Source organism: Camarhynchus parvulus, chromosome 3 (genome assembly GCF_901933205.1).
Source record: "Camarhynchus parvulus chromosome 3, STF_HiC, whole genome shotgun sequence".
Classification (NCBI taxonomy): domain Eukaryota; kingdom Metazoa; phylum Chordata; class Aves; order Passeriformes; family Thraupidae; genus Camarhynchus; species Camarhynchus parvulus.
The window spans coordinates 52,311,621-52,330,889 of record NC_044573.1 but is presented as its reverse complement, the minus strand read 5'-3'; the positions used below and the strand labels follow the sequence as shown (position 1 = coordinate 52,330,889).

General features: G+C 40.0%; 1 protein-coding gene across 2 annotated transcripts in view; it reads left to right on the top strand.

Annotated features, from left to right (window-relative positions):
* SYNJ2 (synaptojanin 2) overlaps positions 1-19,269 on the top strand; it is a 65,118-nt gene that overhangs the window by 33,140 nt on the left and 12,709 nt on the right. For both annotated transcript variants that reach the window (XM_030946031.1, XM_030946032.1), the window contains exons 7-18: positions 437-533; positions 3,531-3,703; positions 4,108-4,189; positions 4,418-4,567; positions 4,664-4,829; positions 6,665-6,856; positions 8,959-9,043; positions 10,247-10,387; positions 13,284-13,476; positions 15,139-15,297; positions 15,515-15,671; positions 17,449-17,566. In XM_030946031.1, coding sequence (XP_030801891.1) covers positions 437-533; positions 3,531-3,703; positions 4,108-4,189; positions 4,418-4,567; positions 4,664-4,829; positions 6,665-6,856; positions 8,959-9,043; positions 10,247-10,387; positions 13,284-13,476; positions 15,139-15,297; positions 15,515-15,671; positions 17,449-17,566 — 1,713 coding nt within the window. The remainder of the gene's footprint in view (positions 1-436; positions 534-3,530; positions 3,704-4,107; positions 4,190-4,417; positions 4,568-4,663; positions 4,830-6,664; positions 6,857-8,958; positions 9,044-10,246; positions 10,388-13,283; positions 13,477-15,138; positions 15,298-15,514; positions 15,672-17,448; positions 17,567-19,269) is intronic.

Below are 19,269 nucleotides of genomic sequence, written 5' to 3'. Positions count from 1 at the left end.
GAGTTGTAGGCCCCAGTGCTGCTGCTGACTCTTAGTAGTCTCAGTTCTGCAAGATGCCAGACAATTCCTGTTGAAGTGTAATACATTTTCCTCTCCTCTTGTCTTTCCTGTGTAGTTCCCGGGATAACAGCCAAGAGGTAGGAACATGAAGGGCAGTGTCAAAGCTAACAGTGACATAAAAGATTTGGGACCTATTTCCTAAGACAATTCTTTCTTTAATTTGAGTACAGAATACTGTATCTATTAATTGCATACTTTCACCATTTTTAATTTAATAATTGATTGCAAGGAAACTGAGAAAGATGCCTGTAGATGGTATGGCTGAGACTTTCTGCTGGATGAAACAACCAGTGATCTCTACTTTGTATTTTGACAATGGCAGTAGGCAAAATAACTTAGTTTTGTTTAGTACCTATTATGGTTGCTTTTGCTGTAGGCATATGATGCTTCTGAAAGAGCAGTATGGAAAACAAGTGATCGTTAACCTATTGGGAAGCAGAGGAGGAGAGGAGGTGCTCAACAGAGCTTTTAAGGTAAAAGCAATGATTTTCATTTTAACTGCTGATTTCCCTTGAGCCTCCATGTTCTTCTGTTTTCCTTCTAGCCCAGGAGGTGATGAATAGTATTTCTAAAGAAATTATGTTAACTCTTTACCACATATTACCTACTGAGAATAGTGCTTCTTGGTTTCATGGCTTAGTCTTCAGCACTACCTTTCTGCTTACTTCTTCATATATTTGTGTACATTCCCTTAACCAAACTTAAAAAGAAATTGCCTGAATACTCCTAAGGATAGTTGACATTTGCAAAAGTGAATCAAAGCCAGCTTTGACATTGTATGCAGCCGCCTATGCAGTCCCCTGAGATTGCTGGAGCTGCCTGGGGGCTCGGTGAGCCTCGATCACTGGGCGCAGTGACTTAGCATCACTGAACTGTCTTGCTCTGATTGTAATGGGAAATAGCTATCTAGCACTGATTGTGTTGGAATTGGCTGCCTGAGCACCAGATGACAGTTTAGTATACAGAGAGAGATTTTCCTGGCCTCTAAGTGTCCCCAGGCACAGCTAATACCTGAAAGCAAGGATGTCAGGCATTGTAGAACTAAAGCTATGCTGCATTCTATGTGGTATTCTTTTTAAAACTAGTGTGAACTTAAAGCCACATATTGGCACTGAGTGGGATTTGCAGCAGTGCAATAGCTGCCTGAATCTGGCTGAGGGTTGATGGAAGTCTGCCTCCTTAAGTGCTTGTTGCTTTAGCAAACTGATTTAGATACTTCAGAAGTTATGTTCCTAAAACTAATGATAGGATGAAATAAGTACCCACCTTTAGTAAGTGCCATGTATATATCATTGGTAAAGAATGATACCAGCAGTTCTGAGCTGAAACATTTATTGTGTGAAACTAAGCAAAATAAAAATTGTGGTTAAATAATAGTGCCTGATTTCTTTCACTCTCTGTTGCAATAGTGAATTTAGAGGGAGTGCCAAGTTTGTTGTCAGTTTTTCTGTGTGACCATTTCCTCCTCCTGCAAAAGAGCTGGGAAGGACTATCTACTTCCCCAGCAGAAAATGATGAAGGTCTCCCCTTGTACAGCATGTGGCCAAAGAAAGTGATTAATGACTAAAACTTGCAAGGCAGTGAGGAAGGCACAGGACTGGAGTCTGGTCCTGGTTTCTGTTTTCAGCTTCTTACTGAATTTCTGCATGACATGGCTAAAACTGTAATGTTTTGGTTTCCCTGTCCTTAAAATAGTTTGGCTTGTTTGTTTTGCAAACCCCACTGAAGTTTAAAGGTAAAAGATAAAAAATTCTAAAATGCTGAAATAACTTTCATGGATAAAAACATGACATTTGTTGATAATTTGATACTGATATTTTCTCAAACTCTCGCATTCTTGAAGATCATGTTCTAGCCAATATCATGCAACCAGACATTAAGTCAGAGACTGGGCATCTCTAGAATAAAGACCTTGCATTTGTTAATTTAATTTAATTTAATTTAAAATAAATTAAAATTGTTTTGTCTAAATTGTTACTTTTTTGACTATTTTAGAAATAAATATACTCTGAAAGTACCCTGTGAGCTCAAAGAATTTAGACTGACATCACCGAAAATGGAAGTTTTGTATTCATTCAGAATGACTCCTTGGTCATTTCTTGACCTTTGTGTTTTAAGAAATGGATGTTAGGAAAGAATATAGAGTTCATTTGACTTTGATGATTTTAAAGGGCCTTGAATTAAAAATAAAGTAATTCATAAGAGTGTGATTAGGGTTGCAAGTTTTGTCTCCTGTCATTAGTTTCTCCATCTTTTTTTTGCTTTTATTTCTTTTTCTTCACTCTTGCTTCAACCTTAGTAATTCTTATCAGCATTGGTTCAAATGATTCTTGTAATTACTGCTGCTGGGCTGTCTTGATCAGAATGTCATGGTTACCATTCATTTACCATTTATTATGCATTACCTGAATCAGATCAGACCAAAAATCAATACTGTTCCCAGGAAATGCTGTTCCTCCCACAAGCATTCCCTATAACAGATGTAATTATGTTTACAGTAAAAGCGGGACTGTAGTGTAGAGTTGCAAATACTCTGACAATAATTTACACTGCAGCAGCGGGTAAATGCCATCCTCAAGTGCATTACTAGTGCCAGCATCTGTCAGGGCAGATTGGGGTGTCAACAGTAACGGTCTAATGAAATACATTTTACAGGTCTCTTTCCAAGCACTGCCTTTAAATTTCTTTCTTCGGGAAAGGCTTAATGGCTTACTCAATACAATTATGCTGGTGTAACTGCTACTTGTACACTTTTAATGTAATATCAGATTTGTTTTGTCCAGTGTGTGTCACAATGTAAGTGGAGAAAATCATCCATCTCTTGGGGTGAGAATGTGCAGGAGAGAAGAGAATATACAGTGGCTTGCATAGTTTGAGTTAATGTAATGGTTCTCTCTGCCTTTCTTGTGGAGAACAGGATGTATTACTGTTGAAGATACCTTAATGATGTAGATGTACTGTTGCAGATACCTTAATGAAATTTGTGGTGATTACGGAAATGCATGTGAGGTCATTGAAACTGGAGATGAAATACTGAGGCTATTTGTGCCTCTTCTTTCACTTCTGCAGTTTACCACAAACACTTCATAGTATGTTTCCTGGGGTGTAATTGCTTACTTACTTCCTCCCCCTGAGCCTGCCTAGAGCATTGCTAGTGCTGTCCTCACCTCATGCGCAGAGGTAGCAGCAGCCCGTTGCTGAAGGGCTGCCACCAGCCAAGGCACAATTCTAATGTATACTTTGCAGTTACAGTTTTCCTGCAGGGAAATTGGGTTCTAACAGTCAGGTTTACTTCTATGAAGAAAACACATAGGGAACTTCTGTTGCTTTTTTCGTGTCTGGCCTTTCAAAATTCCCTATGAACTATGTGATTAACAGTCAAGGCTTATTAATGATAAAAGCATGCTGGTATCAATCCTTACATGTGACGTGAGCAGGATTTGTTTTCCTTCATTCTCTTATCTAAACAGAAACTGCTATGGGCCTCTTCCCATGCGGAAGACAGTCCCATGATAAACTTTGACTACAACCAATTCGCAAAAGGTGGAAAAACTGAGAAACTGGAAAATTTGCTGAGGCCTCAGCTGAAGTTGCACTGGGAAGACTTTGGAATCTTCACAAAGGGCAAGCATGTAAGTCCACGGTGAGTGTCTCTGCCCCTCTGTCCCAGTGTAGCTGGGCACTGCTTGTCCTGGCCTTCCCAGGTTTCTTGCTGTGTTTGGACCACGACCATAAATTGACCATCTTGAAATAAAATTTTGACACAAAGTGTAGTCTTGGTGCTAAATCAATGATTTGGCTTAATTGCATCTCCATGGTTTCAAGTCTGCAAATTTACCAGTGCATGGATTTGCTAATACAGTGTTGTAGATGTAATCAAGTAATTAGATGTGTTAATGGAATATATTGTGCACAGTGTGCTTGCACCGTCAAAATGTGGGTGGGTGTATTCAGGCTGAACATTTGATGATCTTGTTCAATCAACTCATGATTAGATGTTATTTTAAAATATACCATTTTCTCCTCCCTCCTCTTTGGTTACCAAAGTCTGCAGACAGGTACTTTTCGAATGAATTGTTTGGACTGCGTGGATCGTTCTAATAGTGTACAGTCCTTCATTGCACAGGAGGTGAGTTGGTCAGAGGACCTTCCATGGGATACCTGTAGTACATACATTGGATGTTCCTTGGGAAAGACAGGAAAGAGGCTGTAAGTCTCAGTTACGCAGGTCAGTCTTGCTGCTCCATGATACAGAATGGTGCTGGCTGGAATACTGAGGATAAAAAGCAAAAACACATTTGAAAACAATGTTGGTTTCTTTTTTGTGTTTTTTTTTCTCCTTCTGTACCTAATCCAGATACTGTTTGCTCAATTAGAGAGCCTTGCTTTGAACTCTAAACCTATTATTGAGCGCTTTGTGGAATCCTACAAGGAGATGTGGACTCTCAATGGTCAAAATCTGAGCAGAGTATTTAGTGGCAGTCGTGCCCTTGAGGGGAAGAATAAGGTAAAGAAAAATGGCAAAACTTATATTTACAAGTAAAAAAAGATGTCCCATTTATGCTTCAGTGTCACTTGCATTCATAATTCCTGTCTGCTGTAGGTTGGAAAGCTCAAGGATGGTGCCCGCTCTGTGTCTCGTACCATCCAGTCAAATTTCTTTGATACAGTGAAGCAGGAAGCCATTGAGTTGCTGCTCATGGGTGATTTCTACCGTGAGGAATATGCAGACAAAGGCAAGATGCTCATGGACCAGACTGCACTGCTGGGTAAAGCCAGTTTAAATGCTCCCCTTTGCTTTTGCATCTGCTTTTAGCTGTCAGATATAATCAATTGTACCCTCAATCAATATATAAGCTGCTGTTGCACAGATCTGTTGATTAAAGCACTACTTTCAAGTGACCATAGCACAACTCTTGTGCTTATTTCTCATATTTTGTTTTGAACTTTTGAATATGTTTTTTCTGTTCTTTGATAGTGATAATCTCTGACAGTTGAGATCTGAGATGCAATCTTAGAGTTGGACCAGAGGGAAGAATTTTAGGGCTATATTCCCAGTCTGCCCTGAGTTTGTCTTGAGGAAGTCTCTTGAGCTCAGCCTTTTTATCCCTATAGTTGTGTCATTGCTCTTTGCACATGCTTTTAGCCATTTGGATCTTTAAAGGCACATCTCTGTTATTTTAGTTCATTTCCTGCTTTGTTCCTGGCCCCTAATAGTCCACAGCACAGACATATTTGTTTGCACTCATCTAGAATAAACTCAGCTCTCTCTGAGAAGATATTTGCATGCAAAATATAGAATAATTTCACCCACAACAAGTATTGGGTGGTCAATTTACTCCAGAGAACCATTCAGCACAACTTCAGTCCTGGGATTTTTCACTGATGTTGACCACAAGGAAAAAAAGAAGATTACTTCTCTATGCCTGGCTGCAAGTTGGGTAGTTAATGATTAACTCTGCTTCATTTGTTTAGACAGCAAAAGCACATTGCTAATTTTCTATACTCAACAAAATAAGTAAATATAGCAGGGTTTTGTTTTGAAGTTCTTGCCCAGCTACAGAGGCATGGCAGTGCTAAATTTGTACTGATGTGAGACTGCTGCTCTCCATCTTTTCTTCCACGTTCTAAACTTCTAAGGGCTTCAGTTTAAGTTGTAACTTATGACATGCTTGATTGCTTGTCCTGGTTTCAGGAATAGAGTTCACTGGCTTCCTCATGTGTGGTATAATGTTGCTTTTTGGATTTAATATGAGACTAATGAATGAGTGAGTGCTTGTGTGTTGTACTTGGTTGCCAGCTGGGTTTAAACCACAGCAGGCTGGTAACACACACTGAGGGTTTTAGTTGTTGCTATAGAGTGTTTATACTAAGTCAAGGACTTTCCAGTTCTCATGGTCTCCCCTTGAGAAGGCTGGAGGGCTACAAGAAGCTGGGAGGAGATGCAGCCAGGACAGTTGGCTCCAAATGGCCAGTGGAATATTCCATACGAAATGATGCCGTTTCTGGGATATAAACTGGGAGGGGGGAAGGCTGACTGAGGGCTGCTGCTTTGGAACTGGCTGGGTGCTGTGCCACACTGGTTTTGTATATTATAATTCTATTATCTTCCCCCCCCCCCCCCACCCCTTTTGTGTCCCATTAAACTGTCTTTATCTCAATCCACGAGTTTTCTCACTTTTACTCTTGGGATTCTCTCCCACATTTTGCTGCAGGGGATAAGTACTACTAAGCACTGGTTGCCCAGTGGGGTTAAACCATGACAGTGCTATTGACTAAACTGAAAAGATTACGGGAAATAAAAGAATTTTTTGCTTATTACTTGAAGAAGTACAGAAAAATGTAAGCTGAAAGTCGGTGACCAGCCATTCCCAAGCTTTCAAAGGGTGCCTGGTTTCTATAAGAGAAATTGCTGACATCAACCCCAGTTATCTTGTAGCTACTGCCATTGCCATAGGAGTTATTCCCTACCTTTTGTATTGTTGCTGCTAGGGTAATGTTATTATTTCAGAGTGACTGTGCTGCTGCCGTGTGAATGGTTTCTGTCCTTTTACAGCACATTCTTCTTTTAATCATCATCTTTCTCTCTCTCCTCTTCTGTCAGTAACTCCAAGTATTTTGAAGGCCATGTCAGAGCGTCAGTTTGAATTCACAAGCTCCAAGCGTGTTCGTGTTGCCACAGGGACCTGGAATGTGAATGGGGGAAAACAGTTTCGAAGCAACATCCTTGGTACCAGTGAGCTGACAGACTGGCTGCTGGATTCTCCCAAGCTCTCAGGAGTTTCAGAATTTCAAGGTAAGACTTCACAGTCAAAATGTACAAACAGTATTTGCTGACATCTCTAGAGACAGTGAGTCAGGACACAAGATTTGACCAGCCTTTCAAAGGCAGTACATTTTGGAGGGCATTTTCTGTCAGTTCTTAGAGGTGTATTCAGCTTCTCCATGCTTTTGCTGCCCTGCAGAAATGAAATGGTGTGTGAGCTCCTGACAGTCAGAGTTCTTTGAACACTTTGAAACAGTCCAAGTGACTGTTTCAAACTTTCAGCAGGTCAGAATTCAGAGCTCTCTTTCATGCCATCCTGAGATGTATCTACCTATTCTGCACCCTGTATATCATTTTCTTCTTCCATATCTCTGTTCTTTGTTCTTTGTCATAAGCAGGACCTACGTGCTTAGGTGCCATCAGAGCATCTTGGTCTCTCATCTGGAGCTAAACATATCAATACAATCTGAACTATGAGCTTGTCTGGAAATGTTATTATCAAAGCCTTCAAACAAAAAGATTTACTTTGTTGAAGGCAATATTTCCTTTAGCATTATAGAGAGCTCTTATGCTTGTAGGTTGATGAAATTGGCTACTGAATTTCTTATTTATGGAACAACGTCAGGTATTGCAATTGATTTACAGATTTTTTATTAAGGTAAATTAAAAGGGGACATTCTGTCATTTAAAAATTGAGTGGTTGCAAAACCCATGCTTTTGTTGTTACAGTGGAACATTTAGTTTTCTGCAGGCATCACAGGCATAGTAATGTACCTAACCTTGTAGCTCAGGAATACATTCCTCAAATCCTTGGCTCCCTTATACAAGTTGTCTCATTTGAACCCTTAGTTCCTGAGTGGTATGTGATTAGGTTTAGGTGCACACCACTGTATTCTGAGCAGCTTAGGTAAGTGATTAGTCCAGTCTAGTCTGTTTCAGAAACACTTCAGATGTGTTAGCACATGACTGTGCCCATAATACTAAAATTTGTTGAGAGCCTGTCATGTGTTAGCCTTGCCAGACTGTCCCCTGAGAGAAGCAGAAGAGCAGGGCTACATGGAACAGGCAGCTGTGACATGGTAGGTCTGAGCAGCTTCTGGAAGAGAGCTGAGTTATGTGAATGGGCAGGGCTAGGGTGCAACCATGCAAATGTCTGAATCCATGTTAATGCCAGTGCAGTGCCTACACAAATGGGCAAGTGTTCAAAGACACATGTCCAAAATTATTAATGGGAAATACACGTGACAGTGCCTGTCTGGTTAAGCTAGTAAAGGAGGCTAGCTGTCATGCTAGTTTCACCCTTGTGTCTGCACAGAGTTGCTGCATATGCTGCTTTTTGTTTGTGATTTCTGAGTCAGATTTGATTTAGGTTCCTATGTTTGTCTATATTTAGATCTTCATGCTGAATTAAGTTACAGTCACTGAGGTCATATGACACTTTAAAAAAATTTAGAACTCTTTAGGCAATGGACATACCTAATGGGTCAACAGATTTACTTCACACTGTTTTATGACATCATCTGAACTTTGATGTTTCCTCAGAGTAATATCCACAGAACCAGGGAAAGAGGGGTGGGGGTCATTGTGCTCTAGGGTGATCTAACCTTAAATACAGGTGATCTAAGAAGGACTTGGAAGAAAGAAGGCAAGAACAAACTTCAGAAGCGTCCTTAAAATAGATAAATTTGCTAAAGGCATTGAGATGGAGGTGACATACTTCTGTGTAGACAATTAAGTTCAGTTACACAGGAATCTGTGTCAGAAAGGAAGAGCACATTGGGTAAAATGACAAGAGGGTAAGAGATGGTGAGTAGTGAGGTGTTGTGGCTTTAGTGATGAGTGGGGTGTGGGAGAGAGGGCTTAACGCTGCTACAGTATAATGTTCTGTTCTGAACTGCTTCCTGCAAGAAAGATGGAGACCAACTGGTGGGAGAAAAGCAGTAAAAAAATTCAGAGGAACTGCAGGGGTTGTTTTATGAGATTAGATTAAAGGAGCTATGAATATGTATAGCTTGGCAGGGGATACACAAGATAGAACTGCAGGAAGGATCTCTGGCAGAAATTAGAATACAAATCATTAGAAGAAACAACAAAATTGTAATTCTGGCGTGACTTTTCCTTCCTGCCAACAGATGATGATAACTGCCCTCCTGACATATTTGCAGTGGGATTTGAAGAGATGGTTGAATTAAGTGCAGGGAACATTGTGAATGCCAGGTACGTAAAAAAAAAAAACACCAAACAAACAAAACCAACAAAAAACCCCTAATCAACCAACCTAAAAAACCAACCACCCAAAAAAACCCCTTGCAACTGTAAAAAAACCCAACCCAACTAAATAAACAAAACCCCAACAAAAAGAACATAATCTTCCCCAAAGGAGCTGGCCATGTTAATTTTTATGGTCACTGGGCTCACTCAGTTCCAAGTCTGTTGTTTGCAGCCATAGCTGGAAATGTGTTTTCCATTAAAAATGTCGCTGGGATGATGTTGAAAGTGCTCGATTTCCTAAGTCTCTTAAGTCTTTATGTTGTCAGAGAAGAATTCTGATGGTTGAGCTTGATCTAACACTTGTCCTTAAAACTCTGTCTGATGTTGGAAAATGTGTTTAATGACTACGAACATAATTGCCATTCATGTGGGAATTCTAAAATTGTCTAAAAAATGTCTCTGTGGCTAATTGTATTTGTGAAAATTGTAGAGAAGAAGTTAAATGCAAAGCCTGAGGTTGGCATATCAACATGTGCAGTAGGCCTAGTAAATCTGAATGGAGGTGGAATGCTGAAGATCATGTTTCCAATGCTAATTCATTAGGCTGGCCACTTAGTTGTCTGTTTTGGGAATGACAAGTTACAGCAGTGCTTAGTGTGGCTGCTGGGCTGGTGGTATATCTACATGGATATGTTGACTTTGGAGAAAAGAAAAAGCTAGATCCACTGATGTGAAGGTATATGCAGCTATTCACAAACCTTTGCTAGGAACAGCCAGCAGCTGTGAGTAGCCAGTCACCTTCCAGTCACAAAATCCTGAGAAGATCTCTCCACTGTGGGCATAGAAAAACTCACAAGTCATGAGATTGATTTGGAAATTTGTTTTTATGGTTATGATTGCTGTAATCAGCTTCCAGTTATCCCCAGTGTCATGTGAGTGTGGATGTTTCTAAGTGTAGTAGACAAAAATCCCTCACACATCCAGAAGCAGGATAACTGTATTTGCGTGCTGTGCCTGGGCTCACTGACCCTGCTAACTCTAGGCTGGCTTGCAAGGAGGTATTATTGGTCTCTGCCATGTATTCTACAGCACTTCAAGTTCTACAGCCTAATGGGATGTCTGTAAACCTAAGGCACAGTTAGTCTGTTCATTTTATTGACTGTATGTGGTTTGTTTTGATTCCATTAAATGATTTTATGTTTGTTCCAGTACAACGAATAGAAAAATGTGGGGAGAGCAGCTTCAAAAAGCTATTTCCAGGACTCATCGCTACATTCAGCTGACATCAGCACAGCTTGTTGGTGTTTGTCTTTTCATCTTTGTACGACCATATCATGTCCCCTTCATCAGGTAAAAAAAAAGCCAAACCAAACAAAACAACAACAACCAACAACAAAAAAAAAACCCAGCAAACCAAAACAAAAAAAACCTCACCCCAAAATAAAACTAACCTAAAAAAAACAACAACAAACCCCAAACCAACCAAACAAAAAAATCTCCAAAACCCAACCTGTATCTTCAGTGACATCTGGTGTTGAAGCGTGGCCAGAGAATGTGGGGAGGGATTGCTCATCTTGGTGGGAGTCATGCAAACCTGTGTTCTGGTCTCTGCTCAGCATGGAGAAGAGGCAATGCTTCCAGACAGCAGCAGGCTGGAGTCCATCTCCCTGGGTAGCACAAAGGCCAGGCAGCCTCAGTGCCTTCCTCCAGGTAGCTGAAAAGCCAGGCATGCTCCAGGTGAGCAGTCAGGGTGGAGCACCTTGTTTGGGTGCTGTCTTCCTGGGAAAGGAATGACCTGGGCTAGTAAGTCCAAGAGCTTTTGATGCACTGAATGAAGTGCCTCCCCTGCCTGAAGGGCAGGTTTTACTTCTAGCCCTGTCTGTACTGTTTCCTTATGGAGGCAGGGATAGACCTGAAGAGAATGGGGTGAAGAGACCTAATTTTGGCCCTTGACGTTTTATAGAATTCAGAGGTAAGAGGTAAGAGAACCTGTGAAGTGTTTGTCTTTCGCAGATGTCATGAGAACCAGAACTGTGTGGCCAGTCAGGAGAGTGCAGAGCTATGTATCTTCTGCTTACTGGCTCAGCTGTCCCTGGAGAGTGATCAAACTCCTCCTAGAAAATTACCAACCCATGGAGATACTTGCATTAAAATGCCTTTGCTGTGGGCAAGAATTATGCAGGCTAAGTGTAAAAGAATTATGCAGGCTAAATGTGAATGGTTAGGAAGTGAATAATTAGCCAAAACTATCTTTGGGCGTCTGCCTGACCTTAAACCCCCGAGATCCTTTCTAACCCCATATTAGGCCACTGATTGGCCACTGCATTTTTTGATTAAAATATCAAAAGCTGCCTCTTTCTTCCCTATGATCTCATATCTACTGAAAACCTCAGAACAGAGCTTGTGCAACATCAGGTGCTGTAGGCCAGACAGAGCAATACAATGCAGGTAACTCTGATGGTCTTGCATTGCTGCTTTCCAGTAATCTTTCCTCAAAATGATTTGAAGTAATTTTTTTTTGCTGCTGCTGCTATGAAGCAGTCCAGAAGAGAAGTGTTTCTCTCAGTTTGTGACTTTTCATCTGGCTTACAAAAAATTTGAGTAATCCAGTAGGAAATTCATGGTTTAAATGGAAATCAGAAGCAGAACAGCACAGTGGTTCTGTTGCAGTTGTCAAACTGCTGGAAATTGGATGTAGCCCTTTGAAACTCAAAAGAAAAAGGGAAGTTGATTTTAGTGACCAAGTTTCATTATTTAATGCCAATGTGCTGCTATGTGAGCATAATCAAATCTAACCTTTATGCTTGCATATTTTTTCCATGTCTAGAAAAGGAGAGGAAAAATTATCAGAAGTGCAAAAAAAATGCTTCTGTGCTTACAGAGATTGAAGAGATTTAGAAAGAAGATAGAGAATAGAGAAATAATGAGACGATAGCTGGTTTATACATCAGTGAAATGATTGATGAAATACAAGCAGCTGAATTTACAGCAGATTATTTCAGCATAACCTTTGCCATGAAGGAAAATCAGTTGAATACCAGTCAGGAGATGGGTAGGTAGGCAGCAGGAAGGGAGAACTTTAGAGTGAAAAGACTGAACACTGTGCTTCTGTAGGAGTGCTTAAAACCCATTGTTTCATAGAAAACTTTGATGTCCCTCCTTTGCCTCCCTGAGGGTGTCTTCTGGTGGTGTCCTGCTGTCAGGAAAAGACAGGAAATTAAAAAGAGAGAAAAAAGGTACAAAAGATGGGGGAGGAAGAGAGAAGAAAATGAAGGGGGTGGGGAAAGGAGACCTGTAACATCTTGCATCATTTACATCACGAATTTCTGAGAATAACTCAAGACTTAGCAGTTTTCTGGACGTCCCTTTTTAACATCAGTAATATTCCTGTCAGATCTGCTTCATGTTTTCTCTGGAAAGTAAAATTTTCTCACTGGGAAAGACAGGCATGGTACTGGCGTTGGCTAAAACAATGATCTCATCATTTACTTATCTGATCAGACAGCCATGCTTTGTTCTTGGAGTAGCCTGGCTATTTGGGATAAATTACCCTGAGAGCATGTGGTCTGCTTTATCAAGTTATCTTTCTGTAGTGAAGTGTGTGCTAATCATCACATTGAAATACTAAGTGATTAGCAACATGGAGACCTTAAGCAATTTGTCATCAGTACAGAACTCATTTGAGAAGTTACATATAAATAGTTGTATCCAATAATCCCTGATTTTATCACATCTGATTTAATGAAGTATGGGTTATGATCTGCTGCTCTTTAATTAAATGGAAAATCCTTCATGAATTGTGAAGTTGGGTTTCAACACATATGAACAGTAAATCGTTAACTGTCTCAAAAGCACATTCCCATATGTTCAAAAGTAAAAGGAAGCATAGTAGTAAAATTTAGTTATTGTCAATATTTTAAGGATCGTGGTAGAGGGAAACTTGAAAAGTATATTCTATAGAAATTCCCAGTATTTCAGAAATTAGGTCGTGCTGGTCTGTTTGGAAGGGACGAGAAAAGGAGAAAAATATTTTCAAACAGTTTTATTTCTATAGTATTAAATTTAATTTGAAACATAAGAACATCAAGAAACTAAAAGATGTGCATAAAAGCAGCAAGCTTTCTAGAGGGGGGAAGACATGGCATTGTAAACTGGCTTTTCCCTTTGTGTTGCAGTCAAAGTTAATTGAATATTTGTCCCTGAAGCCCTTTACTCTGTTCCCTTTCTACTTTTTCTTTTAATGCAGGGATGTAGCAATAGACACCGTGAAGACAGGAATGGGAGGAAAAGCTGGGAATAAAGGGGCAGTGAGCATTCGTTTTCAGTTCTATAGTACCAGTTTCTGCTTTATATGCAGTCACTTGACTGCTGGGCAGACTCAAGTGAAAGAGAGGAATGAAGATTATAAAGAAATCACACAGAAACTCAGCTTCCCAATGGTAAGTGAGATGTATGTGTGCTAAAAGTATTGGAGATAAAGTAGTGGTATCTTTACATCATGAAAGCTGGTCTCAGGCTGTCTTTGATGACAGGTCATCAAAGGAGGCATCTCAGTACCATGAAAGAAAATGTTAGCAAATAAATAAATAAATAAATAGGGAAGCATGTTTCACAGAAGACTAGGTACTACCCAATATAGCACTTGCTTTACAAAAGTACTAATCCTTTCAAAAAACAGAGTTGCTCCAGTGCTTGAAAAGTCCTTGGTTTTGTGCAGTTAAGCTCTAGATGACTGATGTTAGAACTGGAGAACATGATATTGATAGCTCTTGCTGGCGCTAGTGAGTGAGAATTCCCGAAAGACCATCCATGCCATTCAGTGCAGCAGTGCCTTGGCTGCTTCTGGTCGGGTGTGATGGATCAGTTCTTGGGCACTGACATGGTACCCTCTGTTCCCTTCCTTTCGTCCTCCTGAATGTGTCACTCTCAAGGAACTGCTGGCTTCTCTCAGAGCATGGCAAGTAGGCACCACTGGTCTGCATGAATAACTTTTCCCCTAAATTGTGTCAAATCAATCACCCTAGTGTTTTAATTCCAACTTGTCTGCTCAGGCCAGCTGATAACCCATGGGATTTGGTGGCAGGGCTCCTTTGCTTCCCTTAATGTTGATTGCTTTAATTTCCACAATACCTTCTTTCTTGGGCCCCTCTGGAAAGGCCTAAGCCAGGAAGGGATTGGTTGAGTTTGTATATTCTGGTTAGTCAGCAAAAAAAGGCATTTCGGTTGCAAAGCATAAAATTTTACCTTCCTGTTGTTTGTAAGGTTTAGAGGCTTGGCACATGCCACATATCAATCAGTTGGTTTGTGTAGGAGCTAATACTGACAGACTGGACGTCCTGCAAAGAGGATCTGTTCCAAATGGCCATAAAGTTGTGCTTATGGTAGTTTTTCCTTCTAATACCTCGTTAACTATTTGATGTCCTTTACACTTAAAACAGCTGAAGGTACCTTGTGTGTATAATGCATATAAAGAGTGCCCTCTAGTGCTGTGACGGCCGCAGTCTGGAACATTTCCCTTATGAATCTCTGGTATTTAGAGGCTTATTGCTGTACTGGGAAGGAAGAAAAAAAAAAAAAAGACTGGTTAGAGGATAGGATGCTAAATTTAGAACTGGAGTGAATTTTTATTGACGTTTGATTTCAGTACCTTTACAAAACTGTGACGTGCACATAAGATCGAATTTGGAGGTTGTCCTTACTCAGGAGCTTGTTGCTAAATTTGCCTTGGTACCAGAAGCACATTTTGTGTTATATTTAGAATATGCAAATATATGCATGTGAAATGTGTTAGAGAAACAAACATATTTTGAATATTCATGACAGACAAATTGTGAATATAAAGCTAGGATCCAGCTTAGACATACCTTCAGGAAAGAGGGGTCAGAGTCTGAATTTGTTTACAAAATTCAGCTCAGTGGGGTGCCAGAGCTGGTGAAGGAACCATTCTATTTTAGCACAAAATGAATTTTGACTAATAAATTGTGACAAGGAAGTCCAGTATTTAATAATTCAGAGAGACTGAGTGCTGCATTTCAGTGCATTTTAAAGGTGTTTTCATGAATGTGATTTAACATTAACAGTATTCTGTACCTCAAAACTAGGGGCAGAACATGTTCTCCCATGACTATGTCTTCTGGTGTGGTGATTTTAACTATCGCATTGATCTAACATATGAAGAAGTCTTTTATTTTCTCAAACGTCAAGACTGGAAGACACTTTTGGAATTTGATCAACTACAGCAGCAAAAATCCAGTGGAAAAGTAAGACAGTGTGTCTCATTTTCTTGAATAACTGCATGTTGGCTGGGTCTTTCTTGTTCCCTAAGAGAGTAAAGAGGTTGCATTTTCAGACTCTTGTTTGTAGCACTTGAATGCAGCAATTGGTTTAAAAATCAGAGCATTGTTTGCAAAGAAGGTGATATGTCACAGTGGCACCTTCCTCATCTATAATTTAAAGAGATGTTCTTTATTTAATTAGATTTTTAAAGACTTCCATGAAGGGACTATTAATTTTGGACCAACATATAAATACGACGTTGGATCGGAGGCTTATGATACAAGTGACAAGTGCAGAACCCCAGCATGGACAGACAGAGTGCTTTGGTGGAGAAAGAAACTACCCTTTGAAAAAACAGGTGCGTAGAATCCTTCTTTATCTGAAAGTTGTGTTAGAATTCGCCTAGAACCCACTTAAGGGGATTTAATCTAGTGAATGGTGCTTTACTCCAGCAGATGTTCTTTCAGCTTCACTGGATTAAGTGTCAGAGATAGAGAAGGCCCTTTCTTCTTGTGGGTGTGTGAGCAAAGGCTTTATGCTACAAGTGCTGGGAGCTCACTAAGGAACTGAAAACAGCCCAGCTGTAGTAGTACAGAAATAATTCTGTTGTTTTTCAACAGAATCATTAGTCCCCATGAAGTTTCTGTGTTATAATGGCTAGATAGTTAAAACAGTTAAAACTGCACTTCTCAGTAGATGTAGAAACAGTTTTCTGTAATTTCTTCTGTACTGGTAATTCTGAGGAATATTTCTGCTAGTTTATAGAATTGGGGGAGGTTTCATTAATTAGTGCTTATGAAGTGCTTTGAATTCATGAGTGGCCAACACAACAGAAAGGCCATTTTTACTTGTTATTCAAAAGTTGCAGTTAAGAAATAAAAAGTATTTCTTTGCATATCAAGAGATAGTTCTCATAATCATTCTCTTGGTCTGCAGGAATATCTATCCCCCAGTGTTTCTAAAATTTTAATAAATTCATATTAGAAGTGTAATTGCTGGAGAATTAATTTGGTCGGTGCCTGCAGATGTGGTTTTTTCACATGTCTGGAAATTTCTGCTTGGAATCTAAGTCATACCATCATTATGTTAAGTGTAAAAACTACAAAGCAAAACTAGGGCAATGAGAGAGTGCATGTCATCATGATAGAGTTATTCACTCTCATCTAAGGAATGAAAAACAAATCAAAATGAGGAGCCTAAACCATTGATAGAGATGCAGTCCAGGGAAGAAAAGCTGTATGAGATATAATAAGGAAGTTAAAACAGCCCTCTTGTGTAGGTCTCCCCCAGCTGGCTCACATGGGTTCATAACTGACTGGTACATTCCCAGCCCTGCAAAGCTTTCTTAGTTTGCTGCCAGAGTTCCTCTCCTTTACTGTTGGTGGCAAGGCTCTTCTGCCTCTCAGCTCTTATTGTGTTGCATCTTGTTGTTGTTATAGGCTAAATGACTGCTTGTTTTATGAGGAAGAAAGTGTAGCCCCAGTGTGAGTGATTAGGAAGAAATGCCATATTCCAAATTAACTCATTTTCAGCTTCACAGGGAAGAGAGACAGAGTTATCCATTCATTCAAACAGTGACCCAAAAACTTCTTTGTTACTAACAACAATAGAATACCTCACTCTAGCGTCATGTCTGGAGCATTTTCTGTCACCTTAAGGGTTGCAATGGAATTATTTGGAGGTTGGATTTTCATGCGTTTGGTTTCTCATATCTCTTGTGTATTTTTTCTCCAATCCCTGTCTAATACTCAGATTTACAAAATAATTTCCAATTGCAGTGTCTGGTTTTATGCTCAGTGTTGAGGTTGGAGGTAAAATACTAATATGACTCTATCAACCCCTGTTGTACAGATAATTAATTGGGTGACATTCTGGTCAACAATTTTGAAGGTGTCTTACTCTACTGATCGGCTGTCTCAGTTTCACTCCCAGGCCTTTCTCTTTTTTTTCTTTCTAGTCCCTAATTTGTAAATCTTGTAGGATACAAGCTCTTCTTTGAATGATATATATACAAGAATTAATAAACCCCCACCGCCCACTAGTAGGGTCTATGGAGAGCTTCCTAATAAAATAGTGTTTAACTGCTAGTAAAACTAGATTTGAGTGAGTTTTAAATTATGTTTTGTGCTGCATAGCTGGAGAGATCAATCTTCTGGACAGTGATCTGAGTGCTGATACTAAAGTCAGGCACACTTGGACCCCTGGAGCCTTGATGTACTATGGGAGAGCAGAGCTGCAAGCATCCGACCACAGGTAACTAAACAACCAGAGAGAGTTTAAAATGTGCCAGGTTAAAATGTGTCGTGCTGAATTTCACCTTCAGAGCAAGGAACTAAGTCTGATTAAAACAGGAATTACACCTTTATTCCATGTTCAGTATCTGCTTGATGGGTCTTTTCCTCTCATGGTGAGTTTTATACAAGAGTGGCAAGTATCTAAAGTCATGTATTTATTTTTCCTGCGCTGTGATTGCAGCAAGGGTTGGATAAGTTGCAGGAAGAGCTATAGAAAACATAACTTTCTGTTGCTTGGTTTTGAAAAGCTCTGATACCTAAGGAAGCTGCTCTGATGGATTTCCACTCAGGTTGCTGCAGGAGAGGAGGAGGTTGGGACTGTGTGGCCTGAAGAGGTGTAAGCCAGGCCACACAGGGACAAGTTTGGCCTCTTCACTCAAGTACTCAAGTGTGGGGCTTCTGTGCCTCCTTTAAAAATGGAAATGGAAAAAGGTAGAAAAATCAAAGGCCAGTGTTTCTCATTGGTCTATATAATTGACTTCTCTTTAGGGATATGAATGACCTATCTTTGATAAAATTGTTCTCTGCTTCACTTCTGAGAAACAAATTCTGAGATAAATACACTTTGAAAGGTCCTTTATATTCAGAATATTTGTCTCACCCCTTGCATGCTCTGTGGAAATGCTACAATATTGCTCCTCCTAGCAATGCTCAGTGACCCCCAGTAGCTGTCTATGTGCTTCTGATGGTGCTCTTGCATGCCAGGACTGTTCTGTATTCCTCCAGCAGTGAAGGAACATGCCTCTTGCAATCAATTTCTCTGTGTCAAGGCTCTGACATTGCTGTGTTCTGCAAAGCATAGCGGAACTGCTGCTCTCATTATGTAGGACCCTGAGGATGGGATCTGTGAAACATGACTGTTATACATGGTTTTCTATTTCAGCAAGCTTGACTCCAAAAGCTGCTTTTTAATTACAGTCAGCAGCTTTGCTTTCCCAAGGTTTGCGCTAGAAAAAGGCATGGCTGTATCTTTGTGACATATGGAAATGCATTATGATTCACAATGCTTATGGAAATAGTTAATGCTTCCTTTACATTTTTCCCCTCTGTTATCCCTTTCTAACCCTGCTGTTGTTGCTTTCATATGTTCTGGTAATGTGTATTCAAGAGCCAGGACTATTGCAAGTAGAAGGCAGCAATTTTGACACAGTTGTAAGACCAGCTGTCCCAGTCACTGGTCTGTGTGTATGTGCAGGTGAAAATCTGAGAATGTGGATTGCACCCACTGAGATGAGATGAGTTCTACTCTTTCAGACAGCTCTCTCAATTTTATTCAGACCTAACACACAGAGAAGTAATTTGTAAGAAATGGCTCAAGAAGCAAGTTTGCTGTGTTAGCTACTTTAGTGTAATGAAGTGGCACATATTTGCTACGTGACAACATTATACATCTGGAAGACCTTGTCCTTAGTTTTTGGAAGAAGATATGTGGTCTTGTCTAACAGAAAATAATGTATTTCCATCCTGATTTATAGATGTTTGGGGCCACAGCTGTTTGATAATGAGTGAAGTATCCTGAAATTTTGGTCTGTAGGTTTGCCATAAGTGCTTCATACAATTGTTATTTCAATTCACTTATGGTGTGTCTTCAATTGCATTCAGCTTATGCAGGACTGGGAAATATAGTTAATAGTGCTCAAGACATGATGTTTACCACTGCAG